The sequence below is a fragment of the Galleria mellonella genome, unplaced genomic scaffold (assembly GCF_026898425.1).
Source record: "Galleria mellonella isolate WM207_F2 unplaced genomic scaffold, CSIRO_AGI_GalMel_v1 utg32, whole genome shotgun sequence".
Lineage (NCBI taxonomy): Eukaryota > Metazoa > Arthropoda > Insecta > Lepidoptera > Pyralidae > Galleria > Galleria mellonella.
In genome coordinates, this window is record NW_026442075.1 from 634383 (window position 1) to 660001 (window position 25619).

A 25619-nucleotide genomic window follows, 5' to 3' on the forward strand; every position below is an offset into this window, starting at 1 on the left:
CGTGCATGCTTGTGTGTTAGTGTGTATGGTAGTGTAATACGTTTTTATTATAGTTAATTGTTATACCTATAATTATAGCAAAATATACATAAATATAATGTAAATAAATGAACATTTATTTCACAATATTTTTTATTTCTTGCTTTTGAACATTCTTGCATTTCACGTTATCAGGTACTATCTAACAACAGAATTTGGTACATGGAATACTTTATTAACTGCCACTACACGAGGTTACGGTTACACATTACTATTGCATAAATCAAGCTCACTAAAACGTAATGGTCTCATTCAATGGCACTAAAACACCGTGGCTATTGAGTTGAAATAGGCAATAAATATGTTACAAAAGCATTATTTCTTTTCACAATTATATTAATTTTCTTTACATTCATAACATTCGTAAAATTATTAATTACATCAATATTGTTATGTCCAACTTACATTGCTATAAAAATATTAATGTACAGACGGTCACTTCCTGACTTCTCAATACACCAAATATGAGCATATAGCTTGCGAGTATATGCTAGACGCTGGTAGGCTTTAAGGATCGAAATTATATCTATGGTAGAAATCTTTTCCAGCCAATCTAATGCAGTGTGAAGAAATTGATTAGAGGGTAATGTATAATATTCGTAGTATATTATATATGTATAATATACTAGAAAAGATATGATACTACACACGTCTGTATACTGTTCTCCGTTTACATATATACATACATAAAAACAATAGAGAATAGAAGAGGAAAAATGCTAGGCCACCTTAACCACTGGCCACGACATGACAATTTTTAAAGAGCATAGTAGAAGGAAAAATAGAGGGCAAAAGAGGAAGGAGAAGACCGAGGAAGAACTATATGGGACAGATAAAGGAAACACTAGGTGTCATGTCGTATAGGAAAGGCAATGATATGGGCCGGAATAGAGCTGGCTGGAAGACAATGCATGAATTAGTTGCATCAACAAGAAGAAACTCTTAAATGAAAAGAGAGAGATGGGCAAAATATCGTTATCATCAGTTCGTGTGAACAATAAGCTTCTATATCACGACTAAACTGTGTAATTACTGCGCAATTTATTATAAGGAGCAATCTCCTTATTTGGAAATTAACAACCTTCTCGTAAATGTATTTTTCTCAAACATGCTAAGAAATGTGAGCATTATTTTGACAATCTTCTTAGAGATAAATCAAAATTGCCGTACTGGCCAGATACATGCGAGCAGCGGCCGGCAAAAGTTGTATGAAAATCTATATCTGTCGTGTTTTGCGGTCAGATAAATTACTATGTAAACTCATATCTGTCCTGTAATTTAAAAATGGAATGACCTTTTAATTCGAAACATGGCTACTAAGGAGACAACTAATAAAGTTTTATTTAAATTTCGAACTGTCTCGCAAATAGAAATCTGTTTATTGAAAAAAAAAAACAAAGGAACATTATGGCGTGTGAAAAATTATTATTGTTCGTTATTCGTCATTAAACTTAAAAAATAAAATAGTGTTTTTGATTTCCGCGCATTGTTTGAGAAAAGTACTATACAAGCCTTGGCCACAACTAGACATTGATGGACTCACGTATGTGTGCCTCGGCTTCGTCTCGGCCCACATTTGCGCGTTCGTCCATCAAAGCCTCATTTGCTGGCCGCTGCAGTAATATACTATTAGTTATCTAAAGCGATTTGTATCTCTTTTTTTTGTGCTAATTTCACAATTTGAAAGTAAGTGACGATACAGCCCAATAGTTACAACAGGTATAGATCGTCTACGATGACATGGCACGCCCCTCTAAAATTCAAAGAACTAAAAACGTGTGAGTAAAAATATTTACAAGATTTCTACTAAGGAACACAATACTCGTTTGACCGGACCGCTTTTAAAAACTATTCCTCACAAAAACAGAGCACAACGTCTGTATATGCTTATACAAATTGAAGAAAAAATTTGAAGGGGCGTGCCATGTTAAAGTAGACAATCAATAATGTAGAAGATTAACATTTTATTTAAATAATGGCAATACAATATCGTACGGACAAATCAGGGAGCGACCTAGTGCTCATTTTAACAAGTCAACAATGCTAATTTAGTTTGCTCATTCGAATAAAATACATTTTATTATATTATCGACTAATTATAACAGTTCACCGGTTTGGACCGATATATCAGTCGATGAGGATCGATAGTTCTAGCTTGGTATATTCATATTTACAAATTTATATATATATATATATATATATATATATATATATATATATATATAAATTTGTAGGACTGAATAATGTTCGCGGAGTCTGTATTGAGTACTGATAATGGGGTCGATTCTGAGGCGCTACTTCTCTATTTCTATATCTCTAAAATTAAAATTTCAATTTGATATCACAGCGAAGTCTTTATTTAAAAGACCAATATAAATTAAATTTGTAATAAATTTAAATAAAATTTTTGTAAATTTAGTTTAAATTAAAAAGTGTAAAATATTAATTTTGTGAAACAATCAAATTAAAATATTAGTTTTAGAGAATGGCGCCTCCGAACAGACCTCGATGTCATTGTACAAATTTCGAAATCATGCATATATACATACATATCTGTCACGCCTGTCTCCCATTAGGGTAGGTAGCAACAATGGAACGCCAAATGCTTCGAAATCACAGTTTTATATTTAAAATATTCCAATTTTTATATTTTACTTAATACCAGTTACATGACTTAATTTTTTTTCGAAAACATTTATTCGTTTTAATAACACAATTTATATAATTATAAAAAAAAAAAAAAATACACTAACTTATACAATTTAAAAGACTTTTCCATAATACTAATTTAAATCACGCTCAATATTTTAAATTCCATAATTTCACTGGTTATCTTTTTTTAAACTAATATTATAAAAGAGAAAAAAAAAAAATAGAAACTAACCAATTTAAAAAAATCTTTCATCTATAGAAACCTACATGGGTTGTATTAAGGTTTTAAAAAAGAAAATTAGAGATCCACCCATGCGAAGTCGGGCCGAGCCGCTAGAATTAAATAAATGAATTACAATGAGAAAATGACTTCGGCAGAATACTTTAAATATCTAATTCCTCACAATTAACGAGTGTTCCCTTTTAATGTTTCTTTTTTTTTTACAACACAGGGGGCAAACGAACATGCGGCTCACCTGATGGTAAGTGACTACCTCCGCCCATGATCACCCACAACACCAGCGGCATTGCAGGTGTGCTGCCGGCCTTTTAATAATATTTTGAACAACCGCAGTTTATTTAAAATATTACAGAAGCGGTGACGATGCGATACTGTATGATCCTTCAATGCTTGGCCTATACAAATTGTATACAAAACTCAATCCAAGCACCCTTTGTAATGAATATTAAAATAATTTCTAGAAAGCTTCTTATAAATGCAGTCCTACAGATTTAAAGGAAACTTAATGATAAATTAATAACAAACACTAGGTTAGCTGCCGTATTTACAACAGGGTTAAGCTTATATGTTAAATATTTAATCTTTGTACATAAGTCATAAATACGTAAAATCATAAGTGATAAATTGGTAACAGGGTAAGTTGCAGGTAGTAGTTTAAAGATAAGTTTTATCACCATAACTAAGGGGGGGGGTATGTGCATGAAATTTCATATTTTCATAATGTTTAAATTAACCATCCTTTAATATTATTAATATTGTAATATACATTCATACAATCGATATTGCATCGATAGTTATTTTAGTACTAATGCATTATTTATCATTTTAATTTTTTCTTTTTTTTTATGCAACTTAGAATGGCAAGCAAGCTGACGGCCCATCTGATGGAAAGCGGTAACCGTCGCCTATAGACAGGAGCAGTACCATGGACATAGCAGAGTATACTGTTTCGCTCATGATACCCCCCATGCGTTGCCATTCCTAAGGACTCAGGTGTTATGGCTCTGTGCCCTGTAAATTCACTGTCATATCCCACCCTTCACACCGAAACACAGCCATGCAAACACAACTGCTTCACGGTAAAAACACGAATGCGACAGAGGTGTCCAAGCAAACGACTTTTGTACAAAGTATCCCTCTGGTAATTTTTAAAATAATAAAAATAAATATCTTGCATTACAATAATAATAATAAACAAAAAAATATAATGGAATGGCCTAATTCTAAAATACTTTTATATTTATTATAAAATATATGTTCATATCTAAGGCGTTCTGTCGTGTTACCGTCAACCATGTGATTGACAACCGCATAACATGTCTATTGGTACCGACTCCACTCAACGTCATCCCCAGGTGTGACATCCATAACATGATTTGCTGATAATATCACCAGTGTATAGTTATAGTTTAGTTTTGTTATATTTATTGCGTTATCATGCTACTAGTTCTTTGCGTTTCTAAATTGTATAAAATACACATGATTATGAAACGATATATTTGTCCAAATTCTGTCATTAACAAACAATAACCTTAATGGTGACATCGATAAACGACATCCCTGATGGTGACATTGTCAAACGCACTCCTGATGATGACGTTGATAAACTACCTTAGTGGTGACATCAATACACCAGGATGGGTGTCACCCCCTGGGATTGATGTCCATCCTGGTGATGTAATCGATAGACGACATCCCTGATGAAACTAACGAACAAATCTCCTGATGGTACAATCGACTAACGACATGAATCCCTAGTGGTGTAGTCACAATAAATGTGCAATTTTTTAACGAATTTACAGACACTAATTGCTTACATGCAATAAAAAATAGCTGAATATGTTAATACGCTCCGATATTATTTTAATAACCACAAATTATTGTGGTTAAATATCAATATATATATAAAAATATTGCTATTTTGTTCTACGGAATATACATTTAATTCAATCTTTTTCCACTAACAATTTTTTTACAGACCACAATTGAAATAAAAAAATATTTACATTTTTATATCGAATTCAATGGATGAAAATCATGGATTTACGTAATGGTTAAGGTTATGTACAGTACTGCAAAATCTTTTGTTATCAAAATCAATTCACATTTGTCAAATGTGATGATGTTTCGATTTGGGTCAATTGCACTAACAATGACTGGTTTCTTAATAATTATTTAATTTTAACGCGATATTTTCGCGCCAAATCTGAATCGATTTTGAGAATCAGTATGTTACAAAACTGTATCAAGTGATAATGCAAAAAAGCGTTTGAATTTTAACAAAAAAATGAAAACTCAGAATCTAAAAAAATGTTGTTCTAAAAACTCTGAATTACGACCCTTCCATTTCATAATTAATACTTTTTACACTTGTTTCCCATAATCCACCAATAATGTTATAATATAGATGGTGAACTTTATTGCACACACAAGTTAACTGCGATGTAAACAAACACGTTAAAATAAGAATACAATATTTAACAAACAATATTATTTAATTAATCGATGGAACGTGGAATTTCTGATATTTTCAACATATTACCTATTCAGTGTTGAAATTGACTATTTCGAGAAATTACCACAATGTAATAATGATATTACCATTATGTATGTACGTAGTGTTAATGTACATTTACCGAGTACGTGCGGACGTTAGTCGGGCGCGTTGAGTAGTGACTGCGAGTCGATTAGTTGGCTGGCATCGATGAGGCTTACCTGTGGGATGCAGTTCATATTTTAATTAAATTTAACTAGATTTCAATTTTAATCTCATTAATAGATAACTTTATTATATCGTTGACAAAGAATAACACTAATGTTTACTGTTATTCTTTTAATCAAAAACCTATTTTAGCCATTGAACAGTTTTCTTTCTTTTATGCTACATTCCTAACTTGTAAGAAAGTAACAAAATAATTCAATAATTAAAATAAGTTTGTAGTACGTTTTAGTTTTTACGAATAAGGGGTTAGTCTTCATTAGGCCAAAGGAAGTTTGGCGTAGAGAGAGAGAGAGAAAGAAAACGAGTGAAAAAGAGCGAGAGACACAGAGAGAGAGAAAGAGAGAGAGAGAGAGAGAGAGAGAGAGAGAGAGAGAGAAGAGAGAGAGAGAGAAGAGAGAGAGAGAGAAGAGAGAGAGAGAAGAGAGAGAGAGAGAGAGAGAGAGAGAGAGAGAGAGAGAGAGAGAGAGAGAGAGAGAGAGAGAGAGAGAGAGAGAGAAGAGAAAGAGAGAGAGAGAGAGAGCGAGAAAAAGAGAGCTGGCAAAAAATGATTTTTCGAACCCCAAAGGAACTTAATCTTTTTTAAATCAATCGTAAATCAGCTTGTTTAGAAGCTGTCTATTGAATTAAAGAGTGTGATGCGACAGTAAAGAGTTGAAGATCTTCGGTCAAAATACTCAGTTTATTTGTGTGAACTGAGTGAATGACATACTTGCATGGCGTCGAGCGTGCCGGCGACTGCTTCGGTCCGGTACTGGCTGAACGGGTAGAATCTGGAGACGGGCTGTAGCCGCACGGGCTCCACTTCGCTGCCGTTGGACTGCCGGTTGCTCAGGATTGAGAGCGACGACAGTTTCTCACTCAGCCGCTGGATCTGAAATGTGAATGTTGTTGTGGTATCATGTGTCGTACTGTACGAGGCTGGTGTACAGGTTGTGGTTTTTACCAGCTGAAACTGGAATGATATTATACTTCGACCTGCGCTATTGATATATGCTGGTGGGCTACCAGTGAGGTATGAAGTTAAGACAGTTGGTTTATCCTGATGATATTCGCTAACTATTAATATCCCCCCTCCTTTGAGGTGGGGGAGATGAGTAGATAGAGGGATTGATGATGGGCAAGTGGAGGACGTATTATATACGTGGAAAGAAGTATCTTAAAGTTAACAAAAATGCAGAAAATAAGAAACACTGTTACTAGGAAGAAAACTAAAATAACAGATGCTCTACAGTATAGTATGAAACAGAAGTGGAGACGGGCAGGTCATATAGCGAGGTACAAAGATAAAAGGTGGACTCTCCAAACAACAAAATGGCGAGGTCCAGCAGGAAAATAAATGTTGGAAGGCGAAGAAAGAGAAGGGCAGATGACATAATAAAGACAGCAGGGAAAAAACTGGACAAATATTGCTACAGATAAGGGGAAGTGGAAAAAGATGGAGGAGGCTTTTACCCTCGGGGACCACTGAAGTGGATAAAAAGCTATAAAAAGTGGAGGGCGTAGGGATGTAGAGGAGGATGCAGCGATAGACAGGAGTAGTTATGGCAGGTGGAGGGGGTAGCTAGATGGCGGCACCTGGTCGCGCAGCGCGTAGTGGCGCACGTGCCGCTGCACGGGCCCCGCGTGCAGCGCGTCGAGCGGCGGCAGCCAGCGCTCGTAGCACTGCGCCCACAGCTCCACGCCGCCCGCGCCCGCGCCCGCCGCCGGCCGCAGCCGCTGCAGCTCCGGCCCTCCCGCGCCGCGACCGCTGCCCGCCTGCTTGCTTGCATTCGCCGCCGCCATCGCCGACATTGCTGCAGGACCATCATTCATATTTACTATAACATATATGGTTAACGTCATAAAAAACCAAAAGGGACAAGCGAGCTTGACAAATAAGTGATAATTTACACATAGTGATAAAATAAAATGATTCAGGTGTATTTATTCTAATATATCGTAGACAGACATAATTTCTAAAATGAAAGGTAGTAGGAACAAACTCCTTTCTTTCTTTATGGTCCTTCGAGCCGGATATATAATTTATCAAATAATAATATAGAAATCCTCATAGATTTTTAGTACTTACTGAATTGTTGAATTAAATCTAAAAATAAACTAATCCAAGTTGTGTATAACTTATACTTACATAACCGTTGTTTCGGCGTCGGCATAAAATTGCAAACCCCATACAATGGATTATAGAAAAGCGCTTTGTCTTGATCGGAAAATTGTTCGCTCCAGTCCCATACTGGTCGTTGGATGAAGTTCTGTTGACAAAAAACATTGTATCTATTAATCTTGTTTTTTGATAAACTTCACCAAATTTATAGTTGAATGAAATTAGTAGTAGAATGATATTCAAATCATACCAATAATCCGAATGAATTGTTCAATCGAATAGTTAGTAGTCGAATTAGTAATCCGCATCGCTAACTAAGGGTGTCACAGAATATTCTGTGATATCTATGATACTGTTCTATTCTATAGTTCTATAGTTTCTATAGTTAATAAGTTAAAAAAAAATTATAAAAAAAAGCATAAAAAACACATTATATCATACAATCTCGCTCTGTTTCAATCTAAACGCGACTCACCTTAGTTATGCCCGGGTCGCGATCCCTGGGGCAGTTGAAGAGGAAGGTGTCGAAGACGTGGTTGTGCGTGCAGTCCCAGAGCGTGGTGAGGTAGGTCTCGGTGAACTGGAAGTGCGAGGGGAACTGCTGCAGCAGCTGCCACACGCAGTCCAGGAACAGCAGGAACACGGGTGCCGTCTGCGCGGTGTCGCGGCCGCCGGCCTCGCCCCGCGCGCCGCCGCGCCCGCTGTCCGGGATGTCGCTCGCGCCGGGCCTCGGCAGCCCGAACCTACCCACGTACACCAGGTTTACAACTTTAACAAGAAGTGAACTACGGGGAGATCCCCGTTTTACGTACAACTTAGTCATAACTTATGACCCAGGTGTGTATTAAGTCACCTAATGTCGATATCACCGGGGGGAAAGGGATTTTTAGTAATGGAGACTGAGAATCCCATTGCTAGCGATATACTCAATCAGGTCGACCTCCTCGCGGTTCTCCCTGGAAACTATCATGGTTAATTCCTGTTGAATTTATCATGATGGGCTAACTGGCCTGTTTTCATTCTCATCTATCACCCTTCACTGGTGCTCCGCCAGCGTTAGCGCAGGCAGGATTACAATACCATTTTCACCCATCAAAAAAAAATTTCGATATCACCACGTCACATGTCCACTATTGAATATAAGTCCCCTTGTTGGGTGGGGGTTTGCCTAGACATGAGCCCGTGTCTTGTAATTATTACATCAAAATAAAGTAACATCATTTTGTGATCGGTTTCATAAGTGAAATACCGAATTCGTACACATTAGAAAAAAAAAAAAAACTTCGGATGAGTTGTGTGTTGAATAATATAATTTTTTTTTTATACAACTTAGAATGGCAAACAAGCTGACGGCCCACCTGATGGAAAGTGGTAGCCGACGCCTATAGACATGAGCAGTACCATGGACATAACAGAGTATACTGTTCCCCCATGATACCCCCCATGCGTTGCCATTACTGAGACTCAGGTGTTATTCCTCTGTACCCAGTAAATTCACGCCATATCCCACCCTTCAAACCGAAACACAGCCATGCAAACACAACTGCTTCACGGTTGAAACACGAATGGGACAGAGGTACCCAAGCAATCGACTTTGAGAATAATGTCAATTATTATAACAATACCTATCACAGAAGGGATGGCCGAGCGCGATCCACTCTTTTTGTATGAGCGACTGGAAGCCAGATATGGTGCGGTAGTGGGGGTCCACTAGCAGCTGCGTGAGGGAGGACACCACCGCGCAGTAGTCTACGCCTTCGCCTGACGACAGGATAACATTTAATTATGACCATTTTTTTTTAATGGATGATAATGGAATGGTAACCCCACCCGCGCTATCGGTATACACAGGCGGGGCACCAGTGAAAGATGATAGGTGAGGATGAAGCAGGTCAGTTAGCCCATCGTGACGAATTCAACAAGAATTGTTCACGATGGTTTCCAGGGGAACCACGTGGAGGTCGACCTAATAAGGCATATTGCTAGCAATGGGGCTGTCAAACTCCATTACTAACAATCCCTTTCCCCCCCAATTATGACCATTTGTAGTATTATTAAACAGGACAATGCCTTAAAAATACGTGTTCACGAATATGACTTCATCTAGGCTGTCTTAAACTCGTATTAATATGCTGATCTGCAGTTTTATCATCATCATCATCATCATATCAGCCTTTAAACGTCCACTGCTGAACATAAGCCTCGCCTTTGAGGGTTTTGCCAGTAGTTGGCATGTTTGTAAAGAAGATTGGCAAATGCAGTTAGGTTTTTTTTTATACAACTTAGAATGGCAAACAAGCTGACGGCCCACATGATTGAAAATGGTAACCGTCGCCTATAGACATGAGCAGTACCATGGACATAACAGAGTATACTGATTCGCCCATGATACGCCCCATGCGTTGCCATTCCAGAGGACTTAGATGTTATTCCTCTATACCTTGTAAATTCACGCCACATCCATTTTAGAGATGTTTTAAGAGGGACACTGCTGGTCATTCCTCGCCCTCCTTTAGTCGTCTCTTACGATACTCAAGAGAAAGGAAGGGGTGGCTTATTCTATGCTGGGACCAAGCGGCCAGTTTAGCTCAATGTAAATACTGATACGAACGCACCAAGACAAGAATCAAGTTGCAGCAGTAATATTGTTAAGATATAGCACTACCTTCTAGCAGGACGACAGTGACATTCTTGGCGAGATATTCCGCCGCCTCGTCGGCGAACGCCAAGCAGTTCGCCACGTAGCGCAGCCACCGGCTCGACTCCAGGATCAAGTAGTACTTGGAGTCTTGTTCCTGGGAATACATAGATAGATAAATTATTTAATTATTAATCATGATTATTATTCACCATTACAAGCACATAATTCATGAATTTATACATGACATGCCATGAAATTCGTGAAAACTATTTATGGCTCAAGATGGGTATAATTTGACTAAAAATAATAATAAATAAATAATTTATTGAACACATTTCGTGTAGTTCCAATGACTGCCATAGCCCACCAAACTCACCCAGAAACTGCTGAGGGTCGTGGGCGTGCAGAGGTCGACCAGTTTCTTGTACGAGGATTGTAGCGTGGCGAGGGGCGGCAGCGTGTTGGGCCCCACCGTGTTGGAGTAGCTGTTCCCGCACAGGTATATCACGTTGAGCGGCACCAGCGTCGGGTGACTCTTACGCACCTGCCATATTACATAGTCACGTGTATTACCAGACTTGGTGTCACATTCTGAAGATCAATTAAAAGAAAGCACATCGAAATGTAACCTTAACATGTATTTAAAGTTTATTTATTTATTTAAGGAACACCAACAGCATATTGCATTATAACATATAGGTGTAACAACATTAAATACAATACAATATTAATGCACATGCCTATTATAGGTATTCACAGCATTCACTTTAACATAATTATACAGTGTAAGAAAATTAAGTAAATAACAAAAACAAACAAAGTTGATAAAAGTGTATGCTTTGTTGCTCTTATGGCCTAAACAAATAAATATATAAATATAAACTGAGCTGTGACCATTTTGTGTTAATATGGCACACGCATGAAGGAAGGGAAAGAAAGGAGATTGTTTGTTAATATATTTTGATTTTTTAGTTTTTTTTTTTTTATTTGTGCTTTTTTATTTTCATTCCTTTATCTCTTTTGCTGTGTATTATGTGTATGTTTTTTTTTTGTTTATTGTAATTTGTGTGCTGTAAGTAATGTAAATAAATTATCTATCTATCTATCATATATTGAAATATTATTAACATATGTAAATTCTACATGGTTGTCCGTATGCAAAAGCTTCAAATTAGCGAGCTAAGAAGAGGGCTATGCTCAGTTACTTTGCATGATAGAATCCGAAACGAGGATACCTGCAAAAGAACTAAAGTCACCGACATAGCCTGAAGGATAAGCAAGCTAGTGGCAATGGGCTGGTCACATAGCTCGAACCGATAACCCATAGGGGAAAGAAAGGTTCTTGAGTGGCGACATTGTACAGGTAAACGCAGTGTAAGGTGAACCCTTACTAGATGGAGTGACAATCGAATGTATTATAGAGAGTCAGTGGATGTAGGTGGTTCAGGATCGTTCCTTATGGTAGTCTATGGGGGAGGTTTATGTTCAGAAGTGGACAGAAAATGGCTGAGATGTTGATGATGATGTAAATCGTATTTCAATAATTATTAAGCTAAAGAAGAATTTTCGAAACGAGCAATATTTGAAGCTGTATTTATAATAAAACAATTATGCAGTAAATTGTCGAGTCATCAATCATCAATAAAAACATTTAAATAAATAAAGTCAATTATTTTAATGTATCAATAAGTATAATAATTCTAATATGTGTGATAGTTCTTACGATTCCATGGTAAAGTTATGGTTACCATTTTTTCAACTTCATTTCAATTTTATACCATGAAAAAAAAGTAATAAATCGTATTTTGATGAACGGTTTCTACGAAATATGTTAAATTAATATTTGTTTTAAATATTATGTTACCACCATTTGTCTTGGTGACATGACATACCTGTTCTAGCAGGACGCTTTCAATCTTCATCGCTTGGTCGGTCGGCAGTAATTCACCGCTCCGCAGCAACGCCGCACCTTCCGGCCTTCCCCACACCCAGATCGGTATCCTTCCACTCTTGTAATGCCTGGCGTACTCGAGCAGCTTGCAGTCCAGTAAGGACATCGGCACTATGAGGGTAGGTGGACCAGACAGCATGAACGCGTCCGTGGTACCATTGATGAGGGTTATTCTCCAATGGGGGCAGTCGCAGCGTTCTAATTCCTTCTTCCAGTCTGTAGTTCTATCGAACATGTTCAGGTCTGTGGGCAGGGTCCGGTAGTAGGGTTCCTTGTATTCGTACGCGAAGAGTAAGTGGTGACGTTTGGGGAACGCGTGGTGTAGCAGCGTGAGCGCGATCTTGCGGCCGTTGCCCACTGAAGAGTTCGCAAAGCTGAAGGTCAAGACTTTCATGTTCTGGAAACAAATGGAAATTGAAGTGTACCTATTTTATGGAATCAATATGGTCTTTTGTACTACACTAAACGTATTGAAAATTGTTCAACAAATCATGTTATGTTGGTGCAATAAAGTGTAAAATAAATAAAATAAATAAAATAAATAAGTATTTTTTTAATATAAAAGAACTCTCCATTGCCTTCTTTTATCGTATAGAGAATCTCAATAAAAACATATTTTATTTAAAAACTATTTTTTTTTGTAACAAATGATTTTTATTAATTCACATAACTTTTGTTCTAAGTGTCGAGTTTTTTATAATTAGCCACTATTATTTATATTGTACTAGTACTTACTACTACTTTACTGGGAGTACTAGTCGTCGTGCCCGTTTTCTATTTTATTTATCCATGGTTATGACCATGCCACCATATAAATATGACCAAGCAATGCCTTCTTTAAAATCAACTATTATATCTATATTTTGATTCAATACAAAAATAGTCTAGTTTTCTAGAAACTACACAGTGCCTATATATATATATATATGTTTATATGTATACTTAGCCACACGAGCCTATCTCAGCTTTCGTTCAACAATTGATAAGCGGATGTCTGACTGATAAATCTAAGTTGAAACAAGATTAAAGATCTAAATTGTTGGTATTTTTTTTTTATTTACGCATATTAACATGTGTCAAGTTTATTTAAATATAAAGATTTGTCTTTAAATTCGTTTTTACAATGTTTAACAAACAAATATTAAGACATGATTTTCGAATAGGTACCATCCATCAGCCAGTTTAAGCCAAACAAGTTTTTTTATGCAACTTAGAATGACAAACAAGCTGACGATCCACCTGATGGAAAGTGGTAACCGTCGCATATAGACATGAGCAGTACCATGGACATAACAGAGTATACTGTTTCGCCCATGATACCCTCCATGCGTTGCCATTTCTGAGGACTCAGGTATTATTCCTCTGTACCCTGTAAATTCACTGCCATATCTTACCCTTTAAACCGAAACACAATCATGCAAACAGAACTGCTTCGCGGTTGAAACACGAACGGGACAGAGGTGTCCAAGCAAACGACTTTTGTACAAAGACTCCCTCTGGTAAAGTATACCACACCTTTGTGATAAAAAAAAAAATTTGTGTAACTCAAGATGTTCATGGCATAAGCAGTCGAACCACCTGATGAAAAGCTACCGTCGCACCCATGAACACCTGTAAGAGAGCCACGTCTTTTTTATTAAAAAAAAAAAAAAAACTAAACGTGATCTCCTCGGTTACCTTGCATATGACTTGAAGCCCCTTCACCTTCTGCGGCATGTCTCCGTGGGGTAGGAGGCGGCGGCGGCGCACCAGCCCGCCCTCTGTCATCCAGAGCGCGCCCACCCCGGTCAGGGGCACGTCGTGCGGACCGAGTAAATAATTTCGTTGGCCGCATTCCTTGAACATAATAGAACATGGCATCTGTATATATATATATATATATATATATATATATATATATATATATATATATATATATATATATATATATATATATATATATATATATATATATATATATATATATATATTCTAAATTGCACTAAAACATAACAACAATAAGTTAATAACAATGTTAGCAAAGGCAAACTTATCTCTAAAAGACATATATTTCAGTCAACCTAACACAGTAGCATGGTATAAACACGAAAGAATATAACTCAGAGAAAAAAAAATGAAGTTCAAGATAAAAATTTCGTTGAAAAAAAAATAACATAATTTATGATTCACAGCTGAGAAAAATATTGCGTAAAAAATAGTCAATTAAGAACACGGCGCTGCTCGTATCTATAGACGGTATAGTGATCACCACCTTTCATCAGGTAGGACGTTATCTTGTCATTCCATATAGTACCTATAACTATATAAAGCAAATACATTTGGAGTCGGTTAATTAAGAGTGCCTCGGAAGCATTAAACGACTATCTACTAAACTTCTAAACTGTACTACTACACGCCGAAGGTGTGAGTTCGAATCCGATTGGTAAATTAAAGATTTTTGATTTAAAAAAATTGTGATCCACAAAAAAACTGTCTTCAATTGCGGCAAATTCAAACTACTGGATCGATTTTGATAAAATTTCTATGGGGACAATCTTGTAAGTACATATATCCTTTAATAAAAGTAACAACCATAAAAAATCATATAGAGAACTTCCTTCCTTTATGAAGTCGGTTAAAACATTGATAACAAATTATTATAAGAGATCGCGGTAAGGGCCAAATTAAAAGTACCCGTAACCGCCGAGCGTGTATGAAAAGATTGATGAATGTGGAAGAAGCGAAAGAGGTTTGTTTGAATCGAAGCATTTGGCGTTCCATTGTTTCTGCCTACCCTAATGGGAGACAGTGACAGATATGTATGTATGTATATATCGCGGTAACTTGGTCACATTCAGCATAGGATCTTTAATATGTAACCATATGCAAGCAAATTTGTTCGAGTTTAAACCACACTATTTTCAAACAATGCCAGTTTTCTATTATTTTTATTCTATGGGAAATCTTACTCTGTGTTCACTGGTGGAGATTTTCCTAATCGTTTGTCACTCGACTATAGCGAAGCAAAAAGGATTCAACCGTGAAGCAGTTGTGTTTGCATGGTTGTGTTTCGGTTTGAAGGGTAGGATGTGGCGTGAATTTACTGGGTACAGAGGAATAACACCTGAGTCCTCAGGGATGGCAACGCATGGGGGTATCATGGGCGAAACAGTATACTCTGTTATGTCCATGGTACTGCTCATGTCTATAGGCGACGTTACCATTTTCCATCAGGTGGATCGTCAGCTTGTTTGCCATTCTAAGTTGTATAATAAAAAAGTATTTTATATTTACCATGATAGCAACTATGAACAAATACCTTATCTAAGTTTAGACTCGGGAGGCATAATAATTAGGCACTATTTTTTCTTTCAATAGCCAAACATTGTTCAAGTATTAAATCATTTCTATATTTAACTGTGACTCAAATAGGGATATTTGTTACTACATAAACATAAACATATGACGTTATCTTTTTACCAAAAAATGTATCATAAATGAAAAACCACGTTACAGATACGTCATATGACTATGCATATTACAAGTTCATTGAACTTCTGTTTTTATAGCATACTAGCGATCGGAAAGATTGTATGTAAATTCACGCCATATCCCACCCTTCAAACCGAAACACAGCCATGCAAACAGAACCTTTTCGCGGTTGAAACACGAATGGGACAGAGGTAAGCAATCGACTTTTGTACAAAGTACAAGTAAATTCACAGCCCTAAATAATTTTTAGGGCATATTTATATAGTTCTATGTTAACGCACAACGGCCCAAATGAGAGGCTAAGCGCGGAAAACAGAGTCTTTCTCACATTCTAGTTCTATGTTAATTTTTGTGAAGTAACAGCGGATACCATTTATATACTTACGTCGTGTTGCGTGGGCTCGTATGGCACGAAGGACAGTTTGTAGTTGGTGACGAAGAGGGAGCCACTGCGCCGGCTGTCGCTGAGCGGTATCAGCATCAGCACATTATGTACTGCGCTCACAACTATTTCACCTGGAACATGTACATCAGATTTTTTGAGGGACTGAAGATGGAATAGTTCCTGTCAGTATACACTGATGGAACGTCAATGAATGTCAACCTGACAAAGTGGGGGAAAAAAGACTTTCAGAAATGGGACCAAACAGCCTCACTGCTAGCAATATACCCTATCAGGTCGACTTCCAACAGGTTCCATCTGGACACCATTGTAGTTAATTATTCTTAAATTCGTCTCGAGGGGCCAACTGACCCCTGCTTTCATCCTCACCTATCATCTTTCACTGGTGCCCCGCCAGCGAATAGAGTTTCTTTTTAATGACTGAAAATGGCATGGTAAACCCGCCTACGCTATCGGTACTGACGGAGCACCAGGGACAGATGATAGGTGAGGATGAAAAGACAGATCAGTTAGCCCATCGTGACGAATTCAACGATTAATTAGTCACGATAGTTTCCAGGGGAACCGCGTGGAGGTCGACTTGATAGGTTACATTGATAGCAACGGGGACTAACCTCCCCATTACTAACAATGCCTTCCCCCCCTAGCGTATACAGTTAGCATAGCATTCCATTAAAAAAATATATAGTAGTAGGTATAATTGAAAAATTTAATATTTTTATTTGTTACTAATTTCATTTGGAGCGTGTTACTGTGATCATTTAAACAACATTTTGTTCTCTTTTCATTAACTCCTATTGAAGTTAGATGGCGCTGTGAAATAGCGCCAATTTCGTCATTAGATCAGGTGGGTCGATTCAGATAAAACCGAATTTTTTTTTGATGGGTGAAAATGTTACGGTAACCCCGCCTGCGCTAACGGGATACGCTGGCGGAGCACCAGTGAAGGCTGATAGATGAGAATGAAAACAGGCCAGTTAGCCCATCATGATGAATTCATCAGAAGTTAACCATGATAGTTTCCAGGGGGAACCGCGAGGAGGTCGACCTGGTTGGGTATATTGCTAGCAATGGGATTCTCAGTCTCCATTACTAACAATCCCTTTACCCCCGATAATACCGAATTATAAGTCCATACTTGAAACGGCGAATAATAAAGTTCGTGTACGGAGTTTCTCCAACCTTGAGTATGCACTAGAGCAGAAATTGCTTCATTTTTTTTTTATGAATATCTGAACGCATTAATCGAGAGTTTGCGCAGTAAGCGGCGGCCGTGAAGTGTCTGTCTCGTTCTTAATTATTTTTTTTCTAACTTGTCGTATTTTTTTTAAAATCGATGATAATAAAAAAGTGACCGGTTAGTCATCGCTTCAGTCGACCCACGGTGATAAATTGCATTTGTTATTACGACTGCTTGTTTACGTTTACTCCGTAAACAAGCTTGCAAGTTGGCTTTTTAATGGATTGTAATTTCTTCCACCTACCTCTACCATTGAGCCAGCAGTGAAGACAAATAGGATAAACATGGCACTTTTATTATTTTTTTATATAAAGATAAAAAACTCAGAAAAACCTAAAAAATTTGCAACTGAGTTAAAAAAGATACGGATGGATAGATAGATACTCTTTATTGTTTCCTCTAAAAGATTACAATAGTAAACTTTTATAAATATAAACAATTACAAGAAATAATCACAATGAGAAAACAATGGGCGACCTTATTGCTAAAAGCGATCTCTTGCAGGCAACCTTTGGATGGAGAGGAGTAATTATAAACAGTTTGATCGGAGGCACGATGAAATTCTATTATTTCTTAACATAGAGATATGATGCATGTAATAATGTAAAGTACCTAATAAATAAAACATATTATACATTAAATGAATTTTTAAAGATGAGTAGCTTATATGTATTATTAAATTTTATTCATAATATAATATTATAAATAAAAATAAATAAAATAATACGATTTTAACTGTCATTAAAAGTAGGTGGTTCTCTCTGTAAATTGAGGTGCCCCTACGGGGTGTCACGTGTCTTATGCGCTTACTTATTATAATAATTAATTTATACCACGTGGCATGCGAATAAATATAAATAAATACATATTTTTTATGATACTTGGTATAATAAACAAGCTCACGACCCATCGAATGAAAACTGGTAATGTTCGCCTATAGACATGAACAGCACCATGGATATCATAGAGTCATGGTGCCTTTTATGTGATGTCATGGTACCTTTTATGTGATGTCATGGTACCTTTTATGTAATGTCATTCCTAATTGTATGCTTCCGTACCCTGTAATACCCTTCAAGTGAAACACAGCCATGCAAGAACAATTACTTCACGGCAGGAACATAGATAGAACAGAAGTACCCATACATATGATTTTTTGTATGTCTCCCTCTAGTATTAACAAAAAAGGAAAATATGAAAAATACAATATTATTATATCAACTGTTAACTGTCCACTGCTGGACATAGGCCTCCCCCATAAGGGCAGTTTTGCCAGTAGTTGCCACGTTTGGCAGGCGGATTAGCAACCGTAGTTGGGCTTTGGTGATATTTTAAGAGTGAGGCTGTTGCCCATTCTTCATCCATTATGTAACTAAGGGATTAGTATGTTTTTTATTATGCCTATGCTTGAACCATACAGTATAACGATCAATACATATAATAAAATCGTAACTGCTCGCTGTCTGTACATGGAAGATATATAAAAAAAAAAACCTATTGTATGGGGGCTTTATGAACGCAATAGAACCCAAAACAATGAATTTTAGTATTTTTGTCTCTTTGTCTGTACATCTATTTGTCTGTACGTTTGTGCACGCTAATCTCAGAAACGTCTTAACCGATTTGTACGCGATTTTCACTAATACGTTGCGGTTTGCACCACTTAATATTTAGTTTTTATTTTATTTCAATCGGTTCATAAATAAAAAAGATATTTTAATCTAAAAAAAAAATCACATATAAAATGCTATAAAATAATCGATCAGTTGAATCGGACGCCACTTTTATTATTATATGTATTAATTTTCGAAAATTCTGTCTACTCGTGTGAAACCGGATCGGATGGCTAGTGTATACATATATATGTCAAATAAGAAAAAAAAATGCATCATGTAGTTATACTTAGTACATGTATATAGCGGATACACAAATGAAAAGGTTGCGTCACGTAATTTGTCATAATTGGAGGGAACCCCAGCAGCAAACTCACTCGGCTGCCGATGATTAAACGGGAACATTTTGGGAATACATGATGACTAATTAACCAATTATTTAATTAATGTCCGGTAAATTGAGTTTGTTTTTTATACTACCGAGGTGGCAAACAAGTATACGAACCACTTGATGGTAAGCGGTTACCGTAGCCTATGAACATGCAATACCAGAGGTATTACGCGCGCGTTGCCAACCCTGAAGAAACCTCTTTACCCCCCTTTTGAAGAACCCCATGCTGTAGTCTCTTGGGAAAATCTTGGCAGGGAGCTCATTCCATAACCTGAGTGTTCGTGGGAGAAACTATCTCTGAAACCGCGTTGTACGCGACCATTTAGACTGTAAGGTATGAGGGTGAACTCCCTAGTTTACGACATTTATTATCTTTAAATAGTAAGCTTGCTGACCGTGTCTGCTCGTTTCTATGTCTTTGACAGAGGTTTTTTTTAATGGATGATAATGAAATAGTGAGGGATGATCGGTGAGGATGAAAAGGCAGGTCAGTTAGCACATCGCTATAGTTCAACGATAAATTAGTCACAATAGTTTCCAGGAGGAACCGCGTGGAGGTCGACCTGTTAAAGTACATTGCTAGCAATGGGGCTATTAGAACCCATTACTAATAAACCCTTTCCCCCTATTACTAGCATTAAAAATTGTCACTATGCACCTCAATCTACAATAGTTAATAACATTTTTCCGTCCTTCAGACGAGTTCATTCCGACCCAAGTTCAAGGTTCAGATAACCTACTTCATAAAATGTATGCTTATTAATCAACGTTATCAGTAATGTACATTCAATACCACTATATTTATACCACATTATTTCAGGTATTTGTTGTTTTCAATTATAAATTGAGTAAATAGATAAATAGTCTTTGTTACCACTAATAATATAAAAAAAAAAAACAATAAAAAGAAAAAAAATCAATTCATTTTGCTGGTTGCTGGAGCCACCTCCGCTATTGCTATATATATGTACCTCCGCGCGGTTCCCTCTGGAAACTATCGTGACTTGAATTCGTCACGATGGACTAACTGAGCTGCCTTTTTATTCTCACCTATCATCCCTCACTGGTGCCCCGGCAGCGTATACCAATAGCGCTGGCGGGTTTACCATGACATTTTCACCCATTAAAAAAAAAGACCCCTTCACCCTCCCATTCATTCATGTAAAGCCGACTAAATTACTTAACAGATTGAGATATGTGACAGAGAAATAGTCTGAAGTCCAAGGATTGATATATAGGTAGATATCTGAACAATTCTTTATCAATGATAACTTGAGGCGGCCAAAGAAATCATATCGATACATTTTCGCGTAGTACACGCTTGTACCAATAAGTAGCACGTCTCAATATTAGGCGACTAATAATATCTAATCTAAATCAAAATAGAATTATTTGCTTCAATTTTTTTTATCGCAGAATTTAATTGATTAGCATAGATCCTTATATATCATATATATGGCATTTATATATATATTCGGTTTGAAGGGTTTTTTTTTTGATGGGTGAAAATGATATGGTAACCCCGCCTGCGCTAATGGGGTACGCTGGCGGAGCACCAGTGAAGGGTGATAGATGAGAATGAAAACAGGCCAATCAGCCCATCATGATGAATTCATCAGGAATTAACCATGATAGTTTCCAGGGGGAACCGTGAGGAAGTCGACCTGGTTAGGTATACTGCTAGCAATGGGATTCTCAATCTCCATTACTAACAATCCCTTTCCTCCCGGTTTGAAGGGTGGGATATGGCGTGAATTTACAGGGTACAGAGGAATAACACCTGAGTTCTCAGGAATGGCAACGCATGGGGGGTATCGTGGGCGAAACAGTATACTCTGTTATGTCCATGGTACTGCTCATGTCTATAGGCGACGGTTACCACTATCCATCAGGTGGGCCGTCAGCTTGTTTGCCATTCTAAGTTGTATAAAAAAAAGTATATTCACACACAATATCAAACTATTTATTTCAAATTAAATTTAAAAAATAAATTATTAAGGTATAAAGTAAAATTTTTAGTAACGGATGATTCATCACATATATCAACCACTAACTGTCCACTGTTGGACACCCTCCCGTTTGGGGGTTTTGCTAGTAGTTGCCACGCTTGGCAGGCAGGTTGGCAACCGCAGTTAAGCTTTGGTGATTTTTTTTTGTTTTTGATTGTTTCTCATATATCGACAATTAAGTTCTCTTAATCGCCTCTTACGACACACACGGGAAAGAAAAAGGTGGCCCTTTTTATGCCGGGACCACGCAGTATACCAATACCTTGAAGAATGCAACTGTGAAACCATAACCAATTTGACGCTATAGTTTTTGCATGATGTCGGAACAAACATACAGATAGAATTTCTGATTTTCTCTCATCCGTTATTATATCACTTCTTACGACACCCAGGGGAAAGGAAGGGGTCGTACTTTCTAAGCCCGGACCATGTGGCAATTGATTGCGTACTATAATTAAATTATTATGTATATATATTTGTGTTTTTAAAAGTATACATTAATATTTAACAAGTACATAATAATTAATCTCACTAGGTATTCTAGGGGTGAAATGGACAATCCATTTATCCATAATAATGGATACTAACGGTTCTATTGCTATTAATAAACCTTACTAGATCGACCTCCACGTAGTACCCGTTACCCCAAAAAAAATATATCGTGGTTTATTTTAGATGAATTAATCACCAAGGGCTAACTGATCTATTTTCATTCCCATCTATCCACCTTCACTGAAGCCCCGTCAGTCAATAGCGCGAAGTATCATTCCATTTTCAACTTTTAAAAAACTAAGTACCTATTTTTATTTTAAAATGAGTGAAACGCACCTATGAACGACGAGATGGTACATATATTATTACAATTGAAATAACTATTTGAATTTAGAACGCGGAATTGTGTATCGTCTACAGGTAATGGTCATAAAATTAATAGGAAACAACACGGACAACAACAAGACCTTATCGATTTTTTTTTAATGGGTGATAATGGTATGGTAACACCGTCTGCGCTATTGGTATACACTGGCGGGGCACCAGTGAGGGAGGGATGAAGATGAAAGTAGGTCAGTTAGCCCATCCTGACGAATTAAACTAGAATTAGTCACGATGGTTTCCAGGCAGAACCACATAGAGGTCGACCTGACAGGGTATATTGCTAGTAATAGGGCTATTTGACCCCATTACTAACAATCCCTTTCCCCCCAGAACTTATCGATTGTAAAATGAATTATCAGAATAGGCATGGTTATTGCGTAACAAACAAACAAAAAAAAAAATGCGACAGCCATGATAAAGTACTAGCATAAGAATAAATTCTCTTATGGTACTAGGCAGCCATAAATAGGGATACAGTTATATATACGTAACGCATACATAATGAATGACATTATTGTTTACTTTGCATCATCGGTCAAGTCTTACACTATAAGTACTTTATATTCATAGACGTTTATAGCATTTCCTTTTACATCGCTACGCGTCGATCCATCTTTGAGGTCAGTTAATCTTTCATCTATCTACAAAGACACCAAAATGTATTGGACTCGACCATTCTGTCCTAAAATAGTTATCACACATAAAAGGCTAGCTGCAAACTATAGTGTCAATTAAGATTGAGTTTTATAAAAAAAAAATATTAATAATAACTTTATTGACTAAAATAAAAGGCTGCCTTAATGCTAGTATTCTCTAACAGTCAACCTTTGGGATGAACAGTGAATCACGAACATGGTACATTATTCTTCAAAAACCTTCAATTGCGTCAAAATTAATTATTTTGATTTCTGAAAACTAAACTAACAAAACCAATTTTGAAAAAGAAATCCATGGGACCAGTCTAAAAATATATGCTTTCAGATAAAAGAGAATTTTCCAAATTGGTTTCAAAATGACGGAACTATGCAGTGAAAGATATAAAAACCCTTAGATAAAGACCCTTCTCTTTTTGGTTGAAAAGTAATTAAATTAACAATAAATTCCTTTTGTCAGTTATGCAATTTCACATAGGGCAATTCTTATTAATGAATTAGTTTCATAAATTCTAATATATTTTTTTATTTATTTATTCAATACCCTTTATTATTGTTATATCACCTTTTCTACACATTTCTAACATTAAACACAGATCATTTTCTCAGATTTGTCCTCTCCTTGAGCAAGAAGATGGTTGAAAACAGAGCGTTCAATGCCCAGGGGCATGTTGAAAATTGCAACCCTTCTTTAATAGCCATATATTATTTTTATTTTATCTGTCACTGTTCTTCTTCTTGTTGGGGAGTATAACGGATTTCTCAGTTTATGGTGCATGATTTCTATCTAAATATATGGAAGCTTTTTATTATTACAAGACAATTATTTATTCATTATTAACCATAAACTAAGAAATCCGTTATACTCTCCAATTCTTTACATTTGGCAACAATTTCAATTAAACATATTCAATCAATATTTATTACTATCAACTAAATACATGGCTATTTGATCCTGGCATAGAATAGGCCACCCCTTCCTTTGTAGTGGGCATTGTAAGAGGCAATTAAAGGAACTTGATGGTAGAGGGATAGGCAGTAGCATTCCTTTTAAAACATATCTAAAAGCCTAACTGTGATTGCCACCCTGCCTGCTAAGCATGACAACTATTGGCAAAACTCCCCTTATGGGCAAAGGCTTATATTCAGCATTTAACGACCCTATTGTGTGTCTGAATGATAATGCTTACCATTTAATAATTTTGGTTTCACTTCTTGTATGGATCCATTCTTTTCTGCATTATTCTGAAAAAGAAATACATTTCTGAGTACCAGTAGTTTTGCATGTGATACTAAATAAAATGTCTTACTTTTAATATTCAAATATTGCTTATAATTTATTTTTTTACTTGCCAACTTAACATTAAATTTTTAGATTTAAATAAAGTGTGATTTCAAAAGTTCACTTATCTAACCATAAATGATTATCTTAAGAATTATTGAAGAATGATGGGTGAGTTTTTTTTATAGAATAAAATCCATAAAAACCTAAACCTGTTTAGACATCACATGCTTTTTTGCATGAGTTGTAAATAGAGTATTACTACTAATGTTTTTATTTACGGAGCAAAATTCTGTTTGTAGTGCGGCAAAATTAATTTGTTTTTCCAATTTGTCCAATTTTACATTCTAAATTCAAATAATTTGACAACACATATATTAGTGCATCAAGTCGAAATTACCTTACAAGGGAATTGTTAACAAGTGATGTTGTTTTCATTGCAGGGCAAAACTCAGTCAATAATATTAAAATTCTACAAAAAGTTAAAAGTTGCTGTCACTTTGAAGTGATGACTGTCAGGAAAAGAACAATTTTAAAGAAACAAATCTTATTATGGGGGACTTATTACTTTACAATCACTCCAATGGTTTTTATTCAAATTAATTGTTCAACCCTCAACCCAAAAAATGTAACAAAAAATATACTAAACAAATCCACCTACAAGTTCATAACTTCTAAATTTTAAATTTATCAATATTTAAAAAAAATATTTTTGTAGCACAAAAACCTTAAAAACTGATGATGTGTGTAAGTAAATAATGGAATTAACTATTTACCAACAAGACTCCTAACCTAATTCTTAAAAGTAATGCCTACATTAAAGTTTGCAAAATTAATTCTCATTAAAAATATCACAAAAAGGTTAACATACCACAGGTGAATTGATGTAACTTGTGAAGTTTTGCACCTTTTTCTCATTCATTGTTATCATAAAACTTTCGAGCTGCACTGACCCACTTTAATATTTATCAAAAAAACACTTTAACAAACTCTATGATATTTATTCTAAATTAAGTAAAGGTACTAGATTAATAATTGAATTAAATATAATCCGCATGATTCGTATACATTGAATACAAAATTGATAACATCACAGTAATCACAAAACTTTCCATGTGTCTGTTAGTCCTTTCCATCACATATGGATCTATTTAACTTGCAGAGAGAGTTAAATATGACATAATTATTTGCAAAATTAGCACAAACTACTTTTATTTCCAATAGGATAAACATAAAATTTGATAAAATCCATGACCTAAGAACACAACTCCTAGAATATGACAGTTATGTGTTTTTTTTTTATTAACGGTTTTATGATCCTGGGTACCAGTTTT

General features: G+C 36.2%; 1 protein-coding gene across 1 annotated transcript; it reads right to left on the minus strand.

Moving 5' to 3' along the window:
• Positions 1 to 114: 114 nt before the first annotated feature.
• Positions 115 to 25568, minus strand: LOC113513928 (myotubularin-related protein 10-A). Its single transcript, XM_052896342.1, has 13 exons — positions 25157 to 25568; positions 24194 to 24248; positions 16204 to 16334; positions 14025 to 14183; positions 12289 to 12744; positions 10773 to 10940; positions 10421 to 10550; positions 9381 to 9516; positions 8231 to 8498; positions 7783 to 7903; positions 7230 to 7447; positions 6364 to 6525; positions 115 to 5647 (listed from the first exon to the last, which is right to left on the minus strand). The coding sequence occupies exons 1-13, from the start codon at positions 25214 to 25216 to the stop codon at positions 5585 to 5587; spliced, it is 2127 nt and encodes a 708-aa protein (XP_052752302.1). The 5' UTR covers positions 25217 to 25568; the 3' UTR covers positions 115 to 5584.
• Positions 25569 to 25619: the final 51 nt, after the last annotated feature.

Coding starts and splice junctions, on each gene's coding strand:
- LOC113513928 (XM_052896342.1), bottom strand. CDS start 25,216: ATGATAACAATGAATGAGAAAAAGGTGCAAAACTTCACAAGTTACATC. Junction 7,904..8,230: donor GCGACCCGGGCATAACTAAG/GTGAGTCGCGTT, acceptor TTTTGTCAACAG/AACTTCATCCAACGACCAGT. Junction 7,448..7,782: donor GACGCCGAAACAACGGTTAT/GTAAGTATAAGT, acceptor ATGGTCCTGCAG/CAATGTCGGCGATGGCGGCG.